General features: G+C 43.6%; 1 protein-coding gene across 1 annotated transcript in view; it reads right to left on the minus strand.

Annotated features, from left to right (window-relative positions):
- Positions 1-22,821, minus strand: part of ITPK1 (inositol-tetrakisphosphate 1-kinase) — a 225,481-nt gene that overhangs the window by 3,066 nt on the left and 199,594 nt on the right. The window contains exons 5-9 of the mRNA XM_019552441.1: positions 19,829-19,927; positions 17,094-17,134; positions 12,361-12,526; positions 9,789-9,856; positions 8,879-9,041 (exon numbers count right to left, since the gene is read on the minus strand). Coding sequence (XP_019407986.1) covers positions 8,879-9,041; positions 9,789-9,856; positions 12,361-12,526; positions 17,094-17,134; positions 19,829-19,927 — 537 coding nt within the window. The remainder of the gene's footprint in view (positions 1-8,878; positions 9,042-9,788; positions 9,857-12,360; positions 12,527-17,093; positions 17,135-19,828; positions 19,928-22,821) is intronic.

The raw sequence follows: 22,821 nt of genomic DNA on the forward strand, positions 1-22,821 counted from the left end.
CAGGTGCAAACACTGGCCATGAATGGATGTTCATTTCTACTACTGGAAATTTCTGAGAGATTTCCACCAGTAGAAATCTTTGCAGGAGACTGAGCATACAGATCTTCAGAGCCAGCCGCCCTCTCTCCCCTGCTCTCCTTGCCTTCCCCAGAGTAGGGTGATCCAGTCCAGCAGTGCCTGCTCCACTCCTCCCAATCCCCAGGGGCAGTGGTACAGCAGGGGATGACTCCCCATGTTTTCCCCAAGCGGGGGTCTAGGGCGGCTCCCAGCCTCTTCCCAAAGCAGGCACTACCTGGCTGGAGGAAGGGGCTGGGAGTTTGGCTTTGCTGTTCCTCTTCCAGTCCCACACTAACCCACGACAGGGAAAGCGATAGAGCAAAGCTTCCCATTTGAATACAAATGAAAAATGCCACAAGTAAAAGAAAGAAACAAAAAAAGAAACAAAGACAGAAACAAATGCTAGGATTGGATTCTAAAGGGAGGTTATTTTTTTTTGTCATTGTATGGCATATTTATAACCTGAATGTGAGAAAGAATCGATTGTCATTTATACTGCTAAACTGGTTTTGGTTTTTGAAACTACAGCAGATTAGACAATTCTCCTATGTTCCTTTTAAAAGGCAACCGGTATACAACCAGTATATTCCAGACAACAGCTTTTACAACTCAGTTTTCTTTACAACTTGAAAACCATAAAGAAATAGAATCAACCAAATTCAAAACGCCAGTTGCCCGAGCATCCGTAAGCAGCAGCAGCTGGGCATCAACCAGCACCCAGCACAGACGGTTAGCAGAGCGGGAGCCAAGGAATCCCCACTTTTGTCACACGGCTTCTGTTAACATCTCTTGCTTATGTAACTTCTCCCACCTCCAGGGAATTAGTTTTTAAATCTACTCAATGCGCTTCAAACACTCTGGGAATAAGCCATCTCCATAGTAACAGCTTTACTGTGCAGAGGGAAGATCCATAGTGGCCCGGGCTGTTCTGGGCATGCTCAGTTAGAACAAAATAAGCCATATGCAGAGGGCACGTGGGAAACTTGTAGGGAAGTCATTCTTAATGTTTAGGGAGCTAGGACAGAAACACTTATTAAGTCCTGAAATGTGAGAGGTAATAGAATATAGGAAACTGTGCACTTCTTCTGAACCAGCACTTTGCAGCATCTCTTTGGGCATGCTGCAGTCATTCAGAGTTACAGTACACATGGTAAATAAAGGAAGGAGTCAGGAAGAGAGGAGGTGAACTCCAGCCTGACTCAACACAAAGACTGAATGGACACAAAAGAACTCTATAAAGAACCACAGTCATGCTGCTGGCTGCTAATAACCAACAGTGTTGCCACAGCATCTTCAGAGTAAAATTCAAGGCAATGACTGCACATTCAGGAAGTCAGGTGGATGCACAAATTAGGTTTAGATTGAAGAAATTACAGGAAACAGGGATGGGGTTTAAATGACAGAGGGACAGTGACAGGACATTCTTTCCACAAGTTATGATCACAGAAAATTAGGGTTGGAGGGACCTCAGATCATATAGCCCAACCCCTGCTCAAAGCAACTAGATCTAAGGGGTTGGATTAGTTCATCTATTCCAAACCCCTGCTCATCCCAAACTAGATCATCCCAGCCAAGGGTTCTTCCAGCCTGGTCTTAAAAATCTCCAAGGATGGAGATTCCACAACCTCTCTGGGTAACCTGTTCCAGTGCTTTACCACCTTCCTTGTGAAAAAGTTTTTCCTAATATCCAACCTAAACTTCCCTTGCTGCAACTTGAAACCATTGCTCCTGTTCCGTCATCTGCCAGATGACAAGAGTCCAGCTCCATCCTCTTTGGAACCACCCTTCAGGTAGTTGAAGGCTGCTATTAAATCTCACCTCAGTCTTCTCTTCTCTAGACTAAAACTGAGTTCCCTCAGCCTCCACTCATCAAGTCATATGCCCCAGCCCCCTAACCGTTTTCACTGCCCTCCACCTGTCTCTCTCCAATTTCTCCATATCCCTTCTGTAGCGGGGGGCCCCAAAACTGGACACACTACTCCAGATGTGGCCTCACCTGTGTTGAATAGAAGGAAATAATCACTTCCCTTGATCTGCTGGCAACGCTCCTAGCAGTGCAGCCCAGTATGCCATTAGCCTTCTTGGCAATAAGGGCACACTGTTGGCTCATATTCAGCTTATTGTCCACTGTAACCCCCAGGTCCTTATCTGCAGAGCTGCTGCCTAGCTAATCAGCCCCCAGCCTGCACTGGTGTACGGGACTGTTTCATCCTAAGTGCAGGACTTTGCACTTGTCCTTGTTGAATCTCATGAGATTTCTTTTGGCCCAATCCTCCAATTTGTCTAAATCTCTGAATCCTAGCTCTACTCTCCAGCGTATCAAAGAAGGCAATCAGGTTGGTCAGGCATGACTTACCCTTGGTGAAGCCATGCTGACTATTTCTAAATCACCTTCTCCTCCAAGTGCTTAGAAATGGATTCCTTGAGGATCTGCTCCATGATTTTTCCAGAGACTGAGGTAAAGCCGACCAATTTGTGGTTCCCTGGGTCCTCCTTTTCCCCCTTTCTTAAACATGGGCACTTTATTTGCTTTTTTCCAATTGTCTGGGACATCTCCCAATAACCATGAGTTTTCAAAGATAACAGCCAGCAGCTCTGCAATCGCAGTGGCCCCCTCCCTCAGCATCTTTGAATGCAAACTGCTGAGCCCCATGCACTTGTGTATATCAAGCCTTTCTAAATAATCCCTAACCTGTTCTTTTCCACAGCTGGCTGCTCACCTCCTCTCCAAACTGTGCTGCCCAGTGCAGTAGTTTGGGAGCTGACTTTGCCTGTGAAGACTGAGGTGAAAAAGGCATTAAGCACTTCTACCTTTTCTTCATCCTCTGTCACTAGGCTGCCTCCCCCATACAGTAAGGGACCCACATTTGCTCTGATCCTCCTCCTGTTACTGAGATACTTGTAGAAACTTTTCTTGTTACCCTTCACACCCCTTGCTAGCTGCAACTCCAGTTGTGCTTTGGCTTTCCTGACTTCATCCCTGCATGCCCAAACAATACTCTCATACTCCCCCCTAGTTGTCTGTCCAAGTTTCCACCTATTATAAGCTTCCTTTTTTCTTTTTTTTAAAGCTTACTGAAGAGCTCCCTGCTAAGCCAAGCTGGTCTTCTGCCATACTTGCTAATCTTCCTTCACATGGGTTGTTCCTTCACCCTTATTAAGGTTGGGTTTTTTTTGTTTTTGTTTTTTAAGTACAGGCAGCCCTCCTGGACTCCTCTCCCCTTCAGACTGGCTTCCCTGAGGATCCTTAGTTGGCCACTCCAGCACTTGCACCAGGCAGTTGTCCCCATACTCTCCAAAAACTTTCTGGATTGCCCGTGCACTGCTGTATTGCCATCCCAGCAGATGTCAGGGTGATTGAAGTCCCCCATGAGAACCAGGGCCTGATATCGGGAAACTTCCACTAGCTGTTCGAAAAAAGCCTCATCCACTGCTTCCTCCTGGTCTGGTGATCTATAGCAGACTCCCACCATAACATCTTCCTTGTTGCTCTCCACTCTGATCCTAACCCAGAGACTTTCAAGTGATGAACAGATTCTGTGGATTTGGCTTAGATCTCTAAGTGGGTACCACTTCCATGGGTCCAGTGGAATCAGTGCAGTAGCTCCTGCATACTTGAAACCTGGATGCTGGATTCACAAGAAAAATGTGCAATGACATGAACCTGGAAGGACTGCAAACACCTGGAAAGACAGAAGCGCAATTCTAAAGGATTCTGAGAAACTGGAAAGCTGGGCTAGAGCCAACAGGGTTCAGTTTGTCAGTTCAGTGCTGACAAATGCAAGGTGCTGTACCTTGGGAAGAATAAATCAAAACAAAAGAACAAAATGGGTGACAACTGACCGGATGGCAGCACTATGGAAAAGGATCTAGGAGTATTGGTCGATCACAGTCTCAATACAAATCTGCACTGTAATGCAGCTTTAAAAAAAGCTAATGCAATTTTGGGCTGCATCAATATGTGCAATAGGTGCAAGACATGGCTGGTAATATCGTCTATTTACTCAGAACAGGTTAGGCCTCAACTAGAATACTGTGTGTAGTTTTGGGCTCTTTGAGCAGATGGAGATAAAAGGCATGTGATAAAAATGATAAAGGGCTTGGAAGGCAAACTATGAGAGAAGTAGCATTTTGAGCTTGTGCAAAAGGGCTGCTTAGAGATGTTAGACTGGCCTCCACCTGCTCCCCCAATACAACGCGCTTTAGCAGAAGGAGCAGCGCATTATTTTGGCCCAGCTCTGCAGCATCTGTACAGATTGGGTGCTTCAGTGGGGCCTTCTGGAGCTTTTAGCTAAAGCTGATTTATTAATCAGCTGTTACATAAAGGTGCCAAAAAAGCCCCACCAAAGCACCTGATCTATACAGAGGCTGCAGAGCTGGGTCCAACTAAGGTGCTGCTTCTTTTGGGTATGTATGGCACTTTGTGCAGGAATATGCAGAGTTGAAAATAAAGTGCCGCTTTATCTATTTATTTATTTTAACATCTGCAAGCACTCAAGGTGATTAAGAAGGGATATGATAGCAGTCTTCAAATATCTGAAGCCCTACCACAAAGACAACAGAGGACACCTTTTATCTATCTCAGCAAAGGGTAAGATACATAGCAATGTCTTGAAATTGCAGCGAAACAGGTTTAGATTAGATACCTGGAAAAAACTCTCTCATTGTTAGAACAGTGAGACAGTGGAATAGACTGCCTAGGAAAGTTGTGGAATCTCCTTCATAATTTGGAGAAGACCAGGAAGAGGTTGGAGAAGCATTGTTTAGGAGTAGCAATGCCTACAGAGAACAACAGTTAGGAATCCAGGAGTCCCACAGAATGGGAGTCACAAAAAGAGCTTAATAGCCCTGAGCAGTTAAATATTGTAGAGGACAATGCTCAAAAGCAGGGGAACTAAGCACAGCTTTACAACCAGCTTAGTTACAGATGAAGATTAAAAAGCCTGGGATACGTTTTTAAAAGGGAAAAGGGCTACAGAAAGGAGGTACGACAAGTAAAATTATTTGCCATCTCCAAGTTGGAGAAAAGGAATGAAGGGTGTTTTGGGTGTCTTTGGGCTACATGCTTTGTAGCTGTGTGACAAGGATGTTTCTACAGTTTTAGGAACACGATAGACAAGGTATGAGATGGTTTGGATAGGGATGTTCCTGCTTTGAGCAGGAATCTGGAGTAGATGACCTCCTGAGGTCCCCTCCAACCCTACTTTGATTCTATGAGATCTGAATTTGGTCTTACAGAGGTTAGAAGCGAGAATACTGCATGTGACCAGTCAGTATCTGCTTCATGAGCATAGACAGGTAGGACAACCACAGTCCAAGATGCACCTGAATCAAACCACCACAAAAATGTCCTGCTTGACCTTTGGGAGCGCTGCGATGCAGGTCAAGACCTATATTTAGCAAGTGGACATCACCTCCACACAGGTTTTGGAAAGACTCAGCAATTTTAAACTAACACTGCAAATATTGTAAGTTTGGTTGTTAAAAGAGTGCCCTTCATTTGCAGACAGCCAATGATGAAACCCATTTTTGTGCACTGTCATCTACTCAACACCTGGGAGAAGACAGTCACCATCCTCTGCTGGTGACACCAAGTTTACACATTCATATCGTAACATACATCCACATTTCCTACACTCAAACTCCACTGAAAACACATGGAGTCTCTAACTCTTCAACATTGCACACAGAAATCACACCCAAATTTATGCATGAACAAACAGTAACTAGGTAAAGACACAATGAAACAGTATTTATGTAACCTTTTTCACTCTATCACCTTCTCAAGTCAGATCACCTCAACCTGACAGAATGCATTCTAATATCTACCTGCCTAGCATTAAATATCTCATTGTGTTGCTATATCCAAATATACGATCCAGGCAGTTTTCAGCCATGTAGGACAGACAGCAGGTGTCTTGGACATTTATCTTATGTTGTTGAAAAAAACATTGTTACAAAACACAGCAGATGACAGATGATGCACTTCTACACATACATCCACTTCAAACTGGCAATGGTAAATCAGACCCAAGATCACAGCAACAGCTCAGGAAAGGGGTAGGTTCATGAGCTTTGCAATCTGATTATGGGAACAGCAGAGTAAATTGGATATGGGAGCAGATGGAACAAGGTTAGGGCCAGCCTGCCCTCATCTCAGTAGCTGGGACTATCTGAAGTAGGGTATGAGCCCATTGTACAGGCATGTCCCACACCTCCATCTGGCAGCCAGTCTTAGAAGGTGGTTCTAGCTAGCTCAACTTCTGGCTTCAGAAGATAGGATGACACAAGCAAAAAAGAAAGAGCCCTCTGAAAGTTCACCTTGCTGAGGAAAGGAGTGGATGTGGGAAGATTAGGTCCACTGTGATGTAGATTGTCAGAAATGCCATTAAGCTGCCAGTTTCTATACAGAAAGCTGTTGTGCCATCTCTTCTCATGTAACCAAGCTTTGGAATTGACTGTGCAGGACTGTGCCTTTAAAAGGTCCTGTCCCACATTCAAATTAAAACTGAAGAGAAACCAGCTATAGAAATAGTGCTTGAAAATGTGTAACAACTTTGTAGCTGGTTGGCTCTTTTTATAGCTAGATAGTCATTTTTATGGTGGAATAATTAATTGCATTGCACATGTGGCTGGTCTAAATTTCTCTGCATTTAACCAGTTAATTGCATAAGATACGTAATGTGTGACAGGGGCCTAAGAGACGGCAATCCCAGGGAAATGCAGCAGTTGGGCTTGGTTGTGGGACATGCAGTTTGAGGTGTGAATAAGCAGCACTGAATTTTTCTTGGTCGGAAAATAAATCTAATATGCAAATGTTACAAACCCACTGGGTAGCTGCCCCTCCCTAATCTATTTGGTAACAAATTTAAAGATTGATAACCATAAATGTACATAAAACATACATAGCTTCTCTATGAATTCAAACATTTTGAAAAGGACAAGAAATTTTCTTGCTTCAGTGTCCAAAATATCTATGTACAGAGAACAAACTATTGATCCAATGCCTCTTAAAAGCACAAGATATCATGTGCTCAAAATGCCCGACTCGGAAGGAATTTCTGATGTCTAGCGAAAAGCTGCAGCTTTGGGTGGGAAGCTCTACAACAGAACAGCGTTGGTATGCAGGTGCCTCTGCATGAGCTTCTGCAACAGGGACAGAAAAAAATCTCTCCTTGAATACTGAAATTGCTGTAGCTTTCACCCAATGCAGGTCTCACTGTTTTTGGGAGAAGGAAGGTTGAAGTTTAGTTTGTTAAAAACATTAAAGCCCTCAGCCATTCTTTGTGCTGTGTTTTGTTTGTGTTTGTTGCCCGTAGGAATGTAGATAAGATTGGAATAGGACTTTCTGGATTATAGTTCAGTTCCTTGCTACTGAAAGGAGCTATGCAAAATAAACCCACTCAAAATGTATCAACCTCTATCTTAAAATGAATTAGGTTGTTTGTTCCCTTTTATTCTATTGGAAGACTGTTTGCAATTCTTTTGTCATTTGTTTGTGGGTCATACCAGCGCAGTGGAGGCATCTGCACCACAATGAAGGGAAGATTCATACTGCAAAGTGGCTTGAAGAAATTAGAGCACCAGGGAGGTGGTGGGCAACAGACAGTATTTTAAAAGAAAGTTCTGGATCTAGGAAAATGGATGACTATGTAGATAAAATGGGATGGACCGACATCTAGTAATGACATCCATCATATTAAAAGGAGCTGGTTTTCATTTGGTCTCCTTGGTTATAATATTTAGGAAGACAAAAAACCAAAAGTGAGAGATTAAGAAGGGAGACAATTTGGGACAGAATCTCTGCCTCAAAAAACAGACCCCCCCCCACCCCAAAGAAAAAAAAAACCCCCAAAAAACTTCACATCATCAAAAAGTTGAAGGAAGAAGAAAGCACACCAGATTAGCAACTCTGCACATGTTTCTACAAGGGAATCCTACAGTTTCAGTAGCGAGATAAAAATATCATGTGAAAAGCATGCACAATGCAACTGCTCCCAGTGCCTAGCAGATGCATTTTTTTGCTGTTAAGCTAATGAACATGGCACTAAGATAGCACATTACTATTCACCTTTGTGCTGATTCACACATTCCATATGCGAAGAACTTGTTAGCATAGGATATGGTTCCAAAAGTGATTGAACAAGGCAAGGGAAACAATACCAATTTTGACTTGGTCTATAAACATTGTTATCCTTCAGGGTCAAACCATGGCAACTTGTCAGGTTTCTGAATGAGATGGAATGCTCTTCTGATCTGCTAAGACATCTCCTGTGTTCTGAGGATCCCAGCACCCCTCTTACATCTATTATTCCCCAGTTACTGCTGTAATAAATTATCTGTGAAAAGTGTTTCATTATATTAACTCAGATTTTGAAAGGTACATGGCTGGCTGTGCCTACTCCTCAATGTCCTTGTGTCATGGTGCCCAACAAAAGCTGGATAAACCTGCTTGCAGCTGTCCTCACCTTCCACACCAGGAGGCAGACAGACCAGTGGCCTTCCAAGTAACACAAAATGAAGTACTTCATGTAGGGATCCACTGGGGTGAGGATCCTACCTCTGTATAGAAGAGGGTGGAAGCTATAGCATAAAGTTGACTAGTCATCCACACTATGCTATGGCATGTGCTACTGAAGTACTAGATTAGAGAACCATTACCACAAATGGCTAGCACCCTGCAATCAGAAAATATGCTCTATTTTTTGTTCTAAGAGGCAGCAATCCAACTGACTTCCATTCACCAGTAATATAAATTCCACTTTAAAAATACAGGGATTGGCATCCATCAGCACAGTGCAAAGTGAAAGAACTTTCTTACCTGGGAATGCATTGATATCAATGACTGCATGCTGCCCAGTCTGATTGTTAATGATGATGTCAATTCCAAATAGGGAAACTCCCAGAGCCTGTCTCAGTGCTTTGGAGATCTCCCGGATGACATCATCATCTGGCCGCTCAAACACACCTTCAATTTTATCAAGCTACAACATAAAATGAAAAAAATCCTGGGTGCTTGGAACTCAGCTCTCTCTTCACTGCAAGTGTCAATCTAAAGAGTCTCCATCTCACAGAGCCTAGATCCAGCTTCAGGGGAATCCCTTCCATGAATTAAAAAAAAGAGAACCCACAACAGCTTCTTTTGCCATTTAGCATCTTATGCAAATTAAAAGTTGGGCTTCTCCACTGTACCTCATTCACTTCTTGTTATATGATTTCACGCTTGTGAAACTCCATGAAAAAAAAAAAATCAAGAGACACAGAACCCCAATAAAAGCAAATGAAGAATCAGGTCCAGTATTTTAATTACTAAATGCATATATTTCAAAACAAAAAGAACAGTGCAACCTCTACTTTTGCACTGAAGATTATTTTGGATTTCACCAAGTATGAATGATGCCATAATCTAGAGTTTAATCTGTCTCAACAGACTGATAAGAGTTAATTAACAGAAAGGGATTTTCTGCAGAAGATTCAAACTGTACTTAGCCTTCTGGAGATGCTTCAAGGCAGAAGCTGCCTTTTGTATAGGTTTTCAAGTTTGTCATTAATCTACAACAGGTTATTGATGTAGATTTGGATAATTTGTAAATGGGTAACTACTCCTTGGGGGCTGACCAGATACAGTTTACAATTAGGATTCACTATTCATTACTGCTTTAATTAAAAGAGAGAGAGAAAAGAAAGAGAGAGAGAAGGATTAGTTTTTATCAGTGTTATAAAGTACTTACTGCTGTTAAGACTGAGGAAGATTCTGGCTTTGACACATTGTGGCTGTTGAAAAATATTGATTCTCTATCTGAAATTAAAAAGAAAAGTAATAAATGAATATAGACTTGGAATTTCTTTTGATTTATAAAGGATTAGGCTACATACAACACTAGGTGGCAGTACAGCCCAGGAAATCTAATCCAGATTAATAGCTAATGACATTCAAGAGCCAGTCACCAAAAAAAAGATATTTTCCAGTGTTCCATCACTTAGTTACCTGTCAACTGTAGAAAAATACAGCAAGAGACCGATACAGTATTAAGATCTCAGGACACATGTAAGATATACAAACACATAAGTATATTATATACGGATGGTTGTGTTTCCCTGCAATAAAATAAATCCTATTAATTAGAAACCATTTTTCCTACGTTAATGAAACTCTTCCTAGGTAATTTTTAGGAATTAAAATGACCATTCAACTGGAAACATTCAAGATCTTATTTACAGAACTGATGGGGCTGGCATCAGATTCAACTAAGAGTGCAGCACGCTTTCAAATTAAAATATCCTGATTGCAAAGGACAGGATCCCAAAGGGATGACCCCAAATGGCAGGATCACCTCAGTGAAGAGGCAGACAGAGGATACTGCTAAAAAGACTAGGAATCTTTTTTAATCTGCTGTCACCACAGAAGCCTTACAGCAGAGGCTGCTCCAGGATCTACATCCTATTCACCCTCCAGCTATGCCACATCCTTAAACCCATTGCATCTCCTTTTAGGCTTTCCATCAGGGCAGATATTCTGGAAGCTTTCCATCTTGATCACTTGGGGCTGAGCTTCCACCACCAGGGTCCTCTACCAGCATACAGATCCAGAAGTGAATCTGGGCCAGTGTCAAAACAAACGTAGCAGGGACTATGCAGGAGCCATTACTTTCTTAATGGGTCAGTCAAAGAGGGTGTTACTACTGAGCTGTTCTAGTCAGCAGACAGAACCACAGAAAGTCCTAGCTGATTGCTTATAGTAAAGATGCAGAAGACATGAGATGCAAAAAAAAAAAAAAAAAATCAATCTGTGACTTGGTAATATGTGGAAGAACAATCATTGAGACCTACAGCAGGTGGCAATGGCAGCTTTTAGATATTCATGGCCTAATTTTCAGTGATGCTCACAGCCCAGAGCTTCTGCAGAGCAGCAGATCTGAAGATCAAGCTACCAGTGCTTAGCCATTTGTAATCACTAATCACACATGTTCCTGATGCATATGGACAGGTTAGAGATGGACTAGGAAAACTTGATTGGGAAGGGAGAAGGGGCAGCATAGGGAAGATGTTAGCATCTGATGAAGTAGGTTGTTGTCTGTGAAAACTTGTACCTCTTTGAAGCAGTTAGACTCTAAGGGTACCTATATCTAAACCAAGTCTGCTGGAACATGGCAATTACCGTGCTCCAGCAACCTCCCACATCTCGTGCATCAGCACCCCTGTGCTTCAAAATGGCGGCAGGGGCACTTTAACTCAAGCTTATTTGATGAGCTTTAGATAAAGTGCCCCCACTGCCATCTTGAAGCACAGGGATGCTAGTACACTCTGGGCACTTTAGTTAAAGCAGCTTGTCTCTGTGTCTCTCTCTCTATATAGATCTATATCTCACTAACACCAAGGCAAGTGATGAGCTTGTATCCTTCTGTTAATCTTTGCTGGTTTTGGTACTTTCCCCTTTCACCCATTCCCAGGCAACACATCTGCTTTTTTAGGCTATAGCAGTTGGACTGCTAGAGCACAGTCTCCTTAGGACATGAACTCTGCTACTTCTCTGTACAGCCTATGGCATAATGTAGCCCAGTCCTTTACCTACTACCTGCTAGATGCATCAGTTCTGAAATACTAGTTCTGCTAAACTTGCACAGCTTTCTATAGTCCAATAGCAATGAAAGCTATATTTCTTTCACAAAAGGAGATTTCAACACATTACATTAAAACTCTCCAAATAAATACTGACGATTTAAAATTGTACCTAGCGGTGATAACAAGAGAATCATCATCTCTGAAGACCTTGTTCCCCAAATACTTGCCAACTGGAATCAAGTGAAAATGTACAGCTATGTCTCCCACCATGATTTAAAAAAGACCCATGTGACAGAATTCAACTGGCTCTTAATTTAAACATAAAAAAAAGACTGAGGTAAAGACCAGGAAATTCCCAAATGATAAAATCCAGGAATCTCTCCAACATTCAACTATATAAAACTCCAAGAGCAAGGGACAGATGAACCTGGTGAGTGTTTAGAGTTTCTAATGGAGGGACTCTCTCTCCTTCAACAATGATGTAAACCACAGCTTTTAGCAGGTAAGACTCAGGTTAATATCACATAAATATTTACTACAGGATCTCCATTCAAATGTATTCCAGAGCAGATGAGTTATCTCCCTTTCTACTGAAATAATACAGAGGAGGAAATACAGTATGCGAAAACCAGATGCCTTAATTTTAGCTGCCTACTCAAAGTCATTTTTCATTCAGGCTCCCAGCCACAAAGGCCCTTGGAGCTCCCGCCTGCGTTCAAAGCTAACACACAAGCAATTTACCTGAGACACCGGCAGAGAAGTTCTTTAGAGATGGTCTTTTCACAACAGTGTACGACTCTCCGACCACAAACACTTTATACAGCACAGCATTGTGATTGATGAAGCTCTGAATCACACAGGGGGGGCGGATGGCCGTCAGGCCTTCCTGGTTGAATACAATTGCCATCTAAAACACAAAACACAAATACAGTTCTCCACGAGGATTTAGGCTTTCATTTATTTTGCATTTCTCAGTTGTCTGATCATAGTGCGAGTAATGGGGAATATCTATTCAGGGATAATGCCCAAATCCCCTCTCTGTTGCTGGCTTTTATTTTATTCTGTTCACTGCTGTAAGCAAGCTCTAAAACCCTCAGGATGTTATTGGCAGTGCTGCTTTCATTTTAAATTAAGTTTTTATACATACACACAAATGTCATCCATCACAGTTAGTTTATTCATAACCCTGATTTTAGTTTTTATTTTGAAATCAGTAAAAGGTGCGAGTGACAAAGCCTGGAAAATACCTATCAGATTTTTCAGACACTGCCTGCTAAGAGATGCTGACCACTCCTTGACAATACAAGCTGTTTCTCTAATCACTTGGTTTTAAATCTCTGAAGCAATAGGGCTTCCATCACTCCACTTGAGATAGTTCTTCATAGCCTAACAGTTCTTGCTGCTAGGAAATGCTCAGCCGTCATTTTTCTTGGCTCAGTTTCATCCAATTTCTCCAAGTGTATAGACCCCTTAGATGAAGAATGCAGGCACAGGAAGAAATATGCCAGAGGAAATCATTTATGGGGCTTTAATGATGAGTAACAACCAGTTCAAACCTAGCTCATGTAACATTTATGTAATAGTGAAGGGAAGCACTTTGAGGAGCCAGCCATAGCCACCAACATATACAACTAAGCTCTATCCTTGGACATCCAATTAAAAATCAGCCAGACATGCTTATTTCCTACTTTAGTTGGTTTGAAAACTGTGCTCTCCTACTGCAATGCATGGCTTTTGTTGCTCTGAGGATGGACTATGACAATACCTCCCATCTGGTGGGGACAAGCATCAGTTTGTGCAAAGCACCATGATGTGCATGCTAAGTGGCAAAGGTTGATGAGAGCACTTCATATCAATGCTCCTCACTTAATGGTCAGGGACAATTCAAAGTCTGTTCTTCCTCTCTAAAGCATTATACAGGCTGTGGTCCAAGTAACTAAAAGACATGTCCCTCCAATGATACCAATGAACAGCATCAGGTGCAATGCCTGACAGCATCTAACTTGGATGGATTTTGATGGGGAAAAGTCAATCCGAGTGAAAAGTATTCAAAGCGTGGAACTCTCTACCAGAGAAACTCCACTGGAATCAGGAGAGCACAGCGTGAGATCCTTCTGTCTTCCATTGCTGCCGATGATCTGATTTCAGTAGGGTCGGGTTTTCATGGGGAGAGAGAACCTCTAAGTGATTTGTTCTGGGTCACCAAACAGTCCAGTGGTAGAGTATGACTCATCATACCACTCTTGCTCCATATGCTCCCTGTCTCTCGTCTTTACTTCTATGATTAACTGGATCTTAGTGAAGTCAGGAGCACCCAGGGATTTTACAAACTGCATGCCATGAAACAGTTTCTTCTATCTCCTATGTGCACACACCTGTCTGTTTGATTTATGGTGTACTTTTACTTTGCAGAGCTATATTTGACTTCACGTTAACTTCTCATTTTGCCCCTTTTAAGGAGGAGGTATTTTGATAAAAAATGATACTTAAAAGAAAAAAAAAAAAGGCAAAAATCTGGCCCAGATAAGCAACAGAGTGATATCCATTCATGGTTAAAGGTCTGAGCACATGTTGTCTCTACCCCGCAATTTACTATTCTATTCTCTTCTATACCTACCAGACCATATTAGATCACATAATTGTCTGTATGCATACGCAATGAATCAGTCAATTCTCTTAACATTTTTGAGTGCAAGTTAGTGTATGTTGTCAATGCCTACTTGCAATGATATTCTTATTCCATCTCTATTATACTAGATGCACAGTAATAACCTGTTCAAGCAAGCTTCTATAGAATCATCCATCAAAATGACTCCGAGCCATAGCAACAACTTAGCACATTTTTCTCACACTGATGGCAAGGATGGCTGTGATTCTCTACATTTGTAGAGGGTCCAAGACAATATTACATCATTTTACATAAACAAACAGCACCATGTAGCTCTTCATATTTTCAAGGTGCACTTTGTAAATATTATCAAAGGTGTTTCAGGGGAGCTAAGATGAAAATCTGTTCATTAATCCCATTTTCCAGGTGGAAGAGGGTATGTCTTCATTGCTGGAATTAGCCCAGGCTCGCCATGCCTACACAGTATGTCTACATGGGTCTAGCAATCATGAAAACATGCACAATGTTTCTGTACTAGCCAGCATGCTTGAATAGATTCCTGGTAGGATATCCATGGTTTTTAGCAGTGCATTAAACTGGATTTCTCCATGAATTCATTTGCAGGGTGAGTAAGCACATACGAAGCCATCATCTGTGACAGTGACATAAGAACAATGCTTTACATAAACAGCTTCCATTTTGACGTTAGAGAGAGTTTAGAAAGTTAAATGAAGCAACATTTGGCACCAGGAGCTTTCAATGACAGTGTCTTTAAGGAATTAATCTGGCAAACCAGAAAATGATTCATATTCTCTGCCATTCTATTTCATTCATTCCAGTCTGCTAAACACAACAGTGTTGTTTTGGGCATGTTTCCCCAAATGCTGGGTCTTACTGATGTCACACTACAGCTTTACCAAAGGCTGGTATCAACTTCTGGCCAAATGGCAGCATAAGAGGAGGTTTTCTTGGACAGCACCTCTATTCTAGTGCTGTGGAAATGCAGTAAAAATGGAGCACACAAAATGGGGTTAAAACACTAAGCCAGCATAGGTGACTTCCAGGGCTGAGAAAGAAAGGAGTGGGGGAAGCGGGGTGGTAAGAGAAAAAACGTGCAGTCCACATGGAATGGCAGGATATCACTGGAGACTAACAGCACCCGAGGTTTGATTAGCTTGCATTCCAAGCTTGCATTAGCTGCCAAATAGGCAAGTTGCCAGCTTAGTTTGATGCCAAACCCAAGCTCAAGCCTATATCCTCAGTGAGCCAAGAAGTAAAAGCATCCACAAGTCCAAGTTAGATATTTTTCTGTGTCACCTGAAGTAGGGTTTTGGGGGGAGCAACATCAAGGTTAAAGCTCAGGCCATTTTTGCAATAAAAACATCTTCAGAAGTTTAAACAACATGCCTATGGGTGCAGAGGGAGTCACTGGCAGACGAGACAACAGAATGAGACCATTTCTTGCCTCCTGTGTTCAAACCATTAGAGACACTGCCTCCTCTCAACAAGAAGAGCATTCCATGCTTCTCAAGCGGCCACTCTCCACATATAGCTACTACAAGATAGGCTGCTGTTGGACCATAAATGAGTCTTAACACCATCTGCAGTTCTGCTATATAGGGGCTGAAGTGTCGTGCAGGACTCCAAGCATGTTGCAGGGTACCATCTTGGGCAGCAGTAATCAGTTTCTGTGACAACAGCCCCACTATAAAAATATTCACAAGCTGCTTCCCGCAGAAGGTTCAAATAAGTCAGTACTTTTTTGGAGATTGGAAAGAGACTCATCAAGGAAGTCCATGTTGAACTCATTAGGTGCTGAAAGCCTCATGCATTTCAAAGGGCAGCTGCAGGAAAACTAGAAGCAGGGAAAGAGAAATCCCACCAAAACAGGAGAAAATGTCAAGGAGTGGCCAGCAGATATCAGGCACTCCCCTAAACTCTCCCCAGAACTACACACCACATCATTGCAAAGAGGGAGTAAGATCCAGCTAAGGTTTGAGTCACAGATTTAATTATGTTTATATACTAATATCGGTCATTCATCATTTTGGTGACAGGCATCGTATTTCTCCAAGTTTCACTTCACTCCAGAGCCCTTAATTCTTAGAGGTGTTGCAGCAATGCACTGCAGACTTTAGAAGCAGCTGGAAAATGTATTTGACAATAGCTAAAGTGTTAAAGAACGATGCGTGTTTATTCCAAGGGAGTAGGGCCTGGCTTTTCAGACTGGGACTTGAGAGAGGCTGGAAGCACATAGGAGAATGAGCTCCAGCTCCACGCTGTTTCCCTGTACTCACAGCCAGCCAAGATTCTTAGAGAGATTTCCTCACCTCAAGGATATGCAATCATTTTGATTATGGCCACCTCAGATCGGAAGCAAAGCCCAGCCCTATATATATATATATATGAGTCTCTTTCCAGCTCACGAAGAGAACAGAGTATAATGTGGAACTTGGCCCCCATCCCTTAAGTCCCACCATAAAGAGCATCACATGGCAGCCTGTCCTACTTTTCTCATCTCCTTTCTCTCACAGTCTCACAGAAGAGGATCAAAGATGCCACATCTCAGCACCAATTCTCAACACTGACACCTCACATTGGGGCACAGAGATGGTCCACAAGACAGCTCACTTAGCTTGAGCTCCCACCAAAGGAGACTCTCGTCTCGCTCTGCTCCTAAGGACAGAACTTTGGACGCGAGATACAAGACATGTTTAAACTGAGCCCGATGTGAACAAATGTGGGTGGGGGGTGATGCAAGAAGTACCATCTGACTAGTACAGCACAATAAAACTCTAGCCAAACTATTAGCAGTTATGCAGGGATTAGAAAGGAGGCAAGTAAGTCCCCGAGGTCTGTTACTCACCTCATGAGAGTTGGTTCCATGAGCCACTCTGGTTTTACAAACTATATAAACAGAAAAGATAACCACAGTGAGCATGTGAAATGAGCCATGTACAAACACCTTAAACACCTTTGTGCTCAACTATAATGATCTAACAGACCAAGACCAACTGCAACAGGACTCACTAGCTCTCTCCTGACATGCTGACCACCACCATAGAGTCTAGCCTGCTCTGAACCACAGTTTCTTACAGCTAGTTTGCAACCAAAGTTGAGTCATACCAAGTGAGAGGGAAGGCAGCAGGAGGGAAATAAATGGCCCAGCAGATAAATTTGGCATTAAGTTTGGGAGAGGAACAAAGCATCCGCTACAAAAGACTAAAGTAGCAGCAGCTGTGTTGCCAACTCTCATGATTTCTCCATGAATTATGAGATTTCAGCTGTAGCTCATCTGGCAGTGATTTAAAATTTCAGCTTTCGGGAAAACCCTGAGGATTGGCTGCCTTCCACACTTCCCCAGCTCCTAGGGAACAGCAACCAATCAGGGCTGCTGCAGGATGCAGACAGGGCTTCATCCCTTATCCTTAGGAGCCACACATTTCCCACATGGAGGAACAAATACCCCAGCAATTCAAAGGATCCTGGATCCCTCTTCCTTATTCCCACCTGTAAATGATAAGAGCATGTACACTCTCCATCACCTCCTTCCTTCTCCATGGGCGAGGGGAAGAAGAAATTAGGGAGAATGGAAAACACTAAGTGCTACACGCATGCTGAGTAAAGGTTGTAGCTGTGCTGGTCTAAGGACATGGGCAGACAAGATTCTTTAGGTAAATCCAGTATCTTTTATTAGACCAACAAACATAGTTGGAAAAGTTCTTCTTTGCAAGCTTTCAAACACCCTTAGTCAGGCTGAGGATGCTTCCTCAGCCTAATGAAGGATGTTTGTACCCAAAAGCTTGCAAAGAAGAACTTTTCTAACTATGCTTGTTGGTCTAATAAAAGATACTGGATTTACCCAAAGAACCTTGCCCTACACACGTGCTGAGGAAGAGCAATGGAAATTCAAAAATCCACGTGCAGGAAATAAATCACAGAATAAATTTTTTAAAAGAGAGCTGCATGATTTTTTTGCAATCTTGTGATTCTTTGAAGCTTGGGAGCTGGCAGTACTGCAGTGCTAATTGTTGGGAGCCACTGCTTGAGTTCTGCAACCTGAGGACTACAAAGCCAGGCTGTCACTGGCCAGTCCATAATAAGAACAAGCTAGAAAGTCAAAGCTTTTCACAGTGGTGTTTAAGGGGTGTTTTAATCTAACTTCAGGATATCTGCATCTCTTGGTGGATGCAGCCTCTGTGAGAACAGGCATGAAGTGCTTCAGTGTGGCTTTCCTTCAGTTCCCTACAAAGCAACACTGCATAATCCAGTAGACGAATACAATCAAGCAGACACTGACAAGTAAGAAAGTAAAGTGAAGAAAATGAAGGAAGGAAGAATCACAGGCACCCATTATGATGGTGCAGGCAATTTACTGTAGCTGCTATAGGCTGCATTCCCTGAAGCCAGTCTTCCAAGCTAGGGATATACGTTACACACAAACCTATTTAAAGTGATCAGAAACTGGTTTAAACCAGTAACAGAACAGATGTTCAGTGCACATAAACCAGTTTGAAAATGGCTGAAACTGGTTTGCGATAAACCTGGCTGAATGTAGTATCAGACGTAACGGATTTGGGTCTAACTGGTTTATGCGATGTCTGTCCTAGACCCGTTGCTGGTTTACGTTAAATCAGACCCCCTTGGCATCCCGGTATGCTCTCTGGACTGGGCAGGGCTCTCTGTGCCACAGTAGGCTGGTCCCTCCCCCTTGCTGCCTGGCTGGAGCTCAGCAGAGACCAAAGACATCTGCCTGGCTTCTGCCCCCACTCCCCATCCCTTACACAGACACACAGCATTAGCCAGCAGACCACATGCCAGCTGCAGTCCATGCTGTGGCAGACAGGACAAAGGCACAATCAACAAGTAGCTAGCAATGTCTTTCTATTGTTTTCTTGATGGGGTGATAAACACTGTTATCAATTCTCTGCTGGGCTGGTAGGAGAGATGGGGGACCCCTCCCTAATCCTGTTGGGACCTGGCCACACCCCTCTCAACTCAGCACTGTAGAAGGGAAGGGAGGGCTCCTCTAGCACCTGCACCCCCCTTGGCTTCTAGCCTGAGCCACTGCAGCCATGTGCCTGCATGTCTGGGATGTCCGTGAAGTTACAAAACTGATTCAGCCTGGCCAGGTTAGACTAACCTACATAGATTGAATCAATTCAGGCTCAGGTTTTCTGAATGTCTGTCCCTAGCCCCAGTCTATTTTTTTTAAACTCTTGACACAGTAAGAGTATATTTGCAGTCTGGATTGAGATGGAAACTGATTCTGTTTCAAGAAAAATAATACTTTGTGGGAGTAACCTCTAGAGCAAGTTCAAGGCAACAGGGTAACTTCATAAGAACCATTAGCGTTTCCCAGGAATGCAGTTTTGTTTATGGCAGAGATGTGCTTATAATAATGAATACCAAATCAGGAGCAAGTAAAAGCTGGCGGGGAAGGATTTGGATTCTCGGAACAACTGTTCTGTTTAAGAGTGTTTGTTTTAAGAAGGTTAATACATCTCCTAAAATCTTGATGAGACAGTGTTTTGGTTACAGTGTCCTCCAAGGAGGAGAATTAAGAAAATAGTAGAAGTAATAGGAAATCTATTTACATACTGAAAGGAAATGATAGTCCCTTCTTCTCTATGAGCTGCAAGGTATCTTCTCCACAGGCACTTGTCAGCTCCATAAAGGGCGGTGAACAGATTCTCTCATCTGCAAGACAAAAAGGGCAATCAAATGGAGATCAGGGGATTTTGCCTCCCAGTCAGTGTTCACATAAGCTCTTTTCCTTTCTAGTACTTCAGTTAGTAAATTAAAAAAGCACTGGGGAGATCATCTGCTAAACCTGGACTGGGCTTCTGGGAATTTACAGCAACTGCAGGCCCTAAATTAGAGACGATCTTTGGAAAAAAGAATAGTTAAAGGAACAACATTTTCACAAATAGCATCACGAGAAGTGCACAGATATATTGGTCCACATCAGATCAGCACCGATAAAAGGAAAATTGACATTACTGTCAATTGCCTTTTTGGGCCAATATAGCTGATAATGTCACTGATAAATGCCATGTGCATGTGCGCAGCTGCAGCATGCACATGGCATGGAGTGCAGCCCAGCAGCTTGGAGACCAGGGTCCTGCTGGTAAATCTGTGAGGGGAAGAGGCGTGCAGGAGGGAAGGGGCAGCAGATCGAGGCCCCCATGGTGAGAGAATGAATGGAGCAAGGGCACAGGCAGATGCTGCCCAGCCAAGGTGGGGCGGGGCACAGGATGGAGCCACAGACAGATTGTGCACGGGGGTAGGAGGGATGGCAGCTCCTGTCACTACGTACATCTGTGAGGGAGGCATAGGGGGGTATGTGTTCCCCTGTATTTGTGCGCAGGGTGGGGGTGGGCTGCCTGCTGTAGGCTTGGGGTCAGAGGCTGCACTTGCCTCTTCTCAGTAGGGAGAAGGGTGTGTTTGGGGTGGCAGGGGCAGGGTGGGTGGTGGCAGTGCTGGGAGGGGGGACTATGGGGTGGGCTACAGCCACACCCAAAATTCACCATACTCCACCCTCCCAGTGCTGCCATGACTGCCCCCACCTCCCACTAGGAAGAGGCCAGCACAGCCCCCAACCCCAAGTCCACAGTGGGCAGCCCACCCCCACCCCAAGCACACATCCAGGGTGGGGCACATGCCCCCATGCCTCCCCTGGGGGTGCACACAGCGGTGGGGAGCCACCCCCCAGACAAGTTGCCCGTGGCTCTGTTCCATACCTTGCCCTGCCCCAGCTGGGCAGCCCCTGCCCTAGCTGGGAAGCCCCATCCTCTCCCTCATCATGAGGCCCTTGATCTGCCCCATGTGCCTTCCCTCCCCCAGGAGCACATATGGTTCCATCTCATGTCTCTTCTCCCCACAGACTTACCTACTGGATGCTGCTTTCCAAGCTGCGGGGCTGTATATCGTCTATTGGATCGGTATCGACTGATATGGCTGGTTAATAAATCGGCCGTCGGTATCAGCCAAGAAAAAAAAGAGTCTTTACTGGTGCACCCCTAAGCATTACAAAAAACTTGGCCACTTTCGAGAATTTAGCTGCCTGTGATTTGCCCATGGCTACTGTAGGGAACAGAGTACAGAGCTTAGCTCTCAGTCTAGTGCTGGAGAGCAGGGCTGGGCAGCAGTTGCTGTGCTGGGCTGCACACTGATAGAGTGCAGTCAGGTGACTCCTCCCCAGCTATATTCATTTGTGCCACGTGCAGATGCTCCCTCTCACCGTCACCCCTCTGTTGTGCTCCACTGCACTTCATGTATGGACACTACCTCTGTTCCTCTGCTGTAATGCATCATACCATACATGAATACTCCCCCCTGCACTGAACTGCTTTATATGGTGTGTGGGCACCCCCAATACCACTCCATAGCACCAAATGTATGCCCCCAACCCAACCCAGCTAGAGGTTGCACCACCTCATCCTGCCTGTGGGGCAAGGCAGACCACAAATGCTGGAGAAAGGAAGGGGAGCCTGGAGAACCCTACTGCCACACCAGAGCAAAGGGGGGGTGGGGAGTGACAGCTGGGTGGGAGCCTGAGGGCTGCAAACTGACCCCTCGCTGGCTACGTACAACCCATGGGCCACCAAGTAGACAGCCCTGCCACAGACTAGCACTTACAAGAACATCTCAGTGATTTAGGGCACATCTTCCAGAAGATAGATATGCATATTCTGGAATACGAATGGGTTAGCCAAAAAAAGAGTACAGATTCCAGCAGTTGTAAGGCGAACTGCACCAATCTCAGAATATCAACCAAGAATCAACACAGAAGGTGGGAGAAGAATGATCATTAAACAGCATTGCTGTCAACAGTAAATTGCATTTTTGCATCAACTAGCAATTTTCCTTGGCAGGAAGCAAAACAAGCGTGAAATCTTGATCATTTGGGTTAACATTTATACTGGACACTAAGACACCAACCAGGTTGTGGCCCTAATGTTCCACACACTTTACAATCAGGCTTAAGGGAATTTTCAAACTAAAAAATGAGTATAATAATTCTAACTACTCAAGTGTTCCTTGGCATCTGGAAATCACTTTATAAACATTAATTTAATCCCCCTACCCTCACACACTATCACCCCATTGTGCAAATGGGAAAACTGAGGCATCAAAGACTATAGAGGGGGTAGAACAGTAGATTTGGATTATACTTCAACAAGTTCTGAGCTCTTCTTCTGCCCTAAAAAGTTCTCCCCTGCAAAAACTTCAAGCTTTATTTTCATGTGCCCTGAAAGGAGCAGGCTTACAAAGAAGATTGATGCTTTGAGGTCAGTTTCTAAAATGCAAAACACAGCATCCAAGACTTCAAAGCTTTCAGCTCATTGCTATGAAAACATAAGACAGCATCCAAAAGTGACAGGTACTGTAATATTTACAAGCTTCTGCCAGAGCAAAGTTTCTTAATTTGGATTAATTTGAGAAATCAGATTTAGTTTATGGATACATGGGAACAACTTTGGCTCTGGCAGCTTTCCCACCCTTGTGCATGAGGCTCACAAATAACTTTTGCCATCACTATGTAAATTCAGGAGCACATATGGTTCCATCTCTTTCCTCTATTCATCTCC

Source organism: Crocodylus porosus, unplaced genomic scaffold, assembly GCF_001723895.1.
Source record: "Crocodylus porosus isolate Cpor-Errol unplaced genomic scaffold, CroPor_comp1, whole genome shotgun sequence".
NCBI classification, from domain to species: Eukaryota; Metazoa; Chordata; order Crocodylia; family Crocodylidae; genus Crocodylus; species Crocodylus porosus.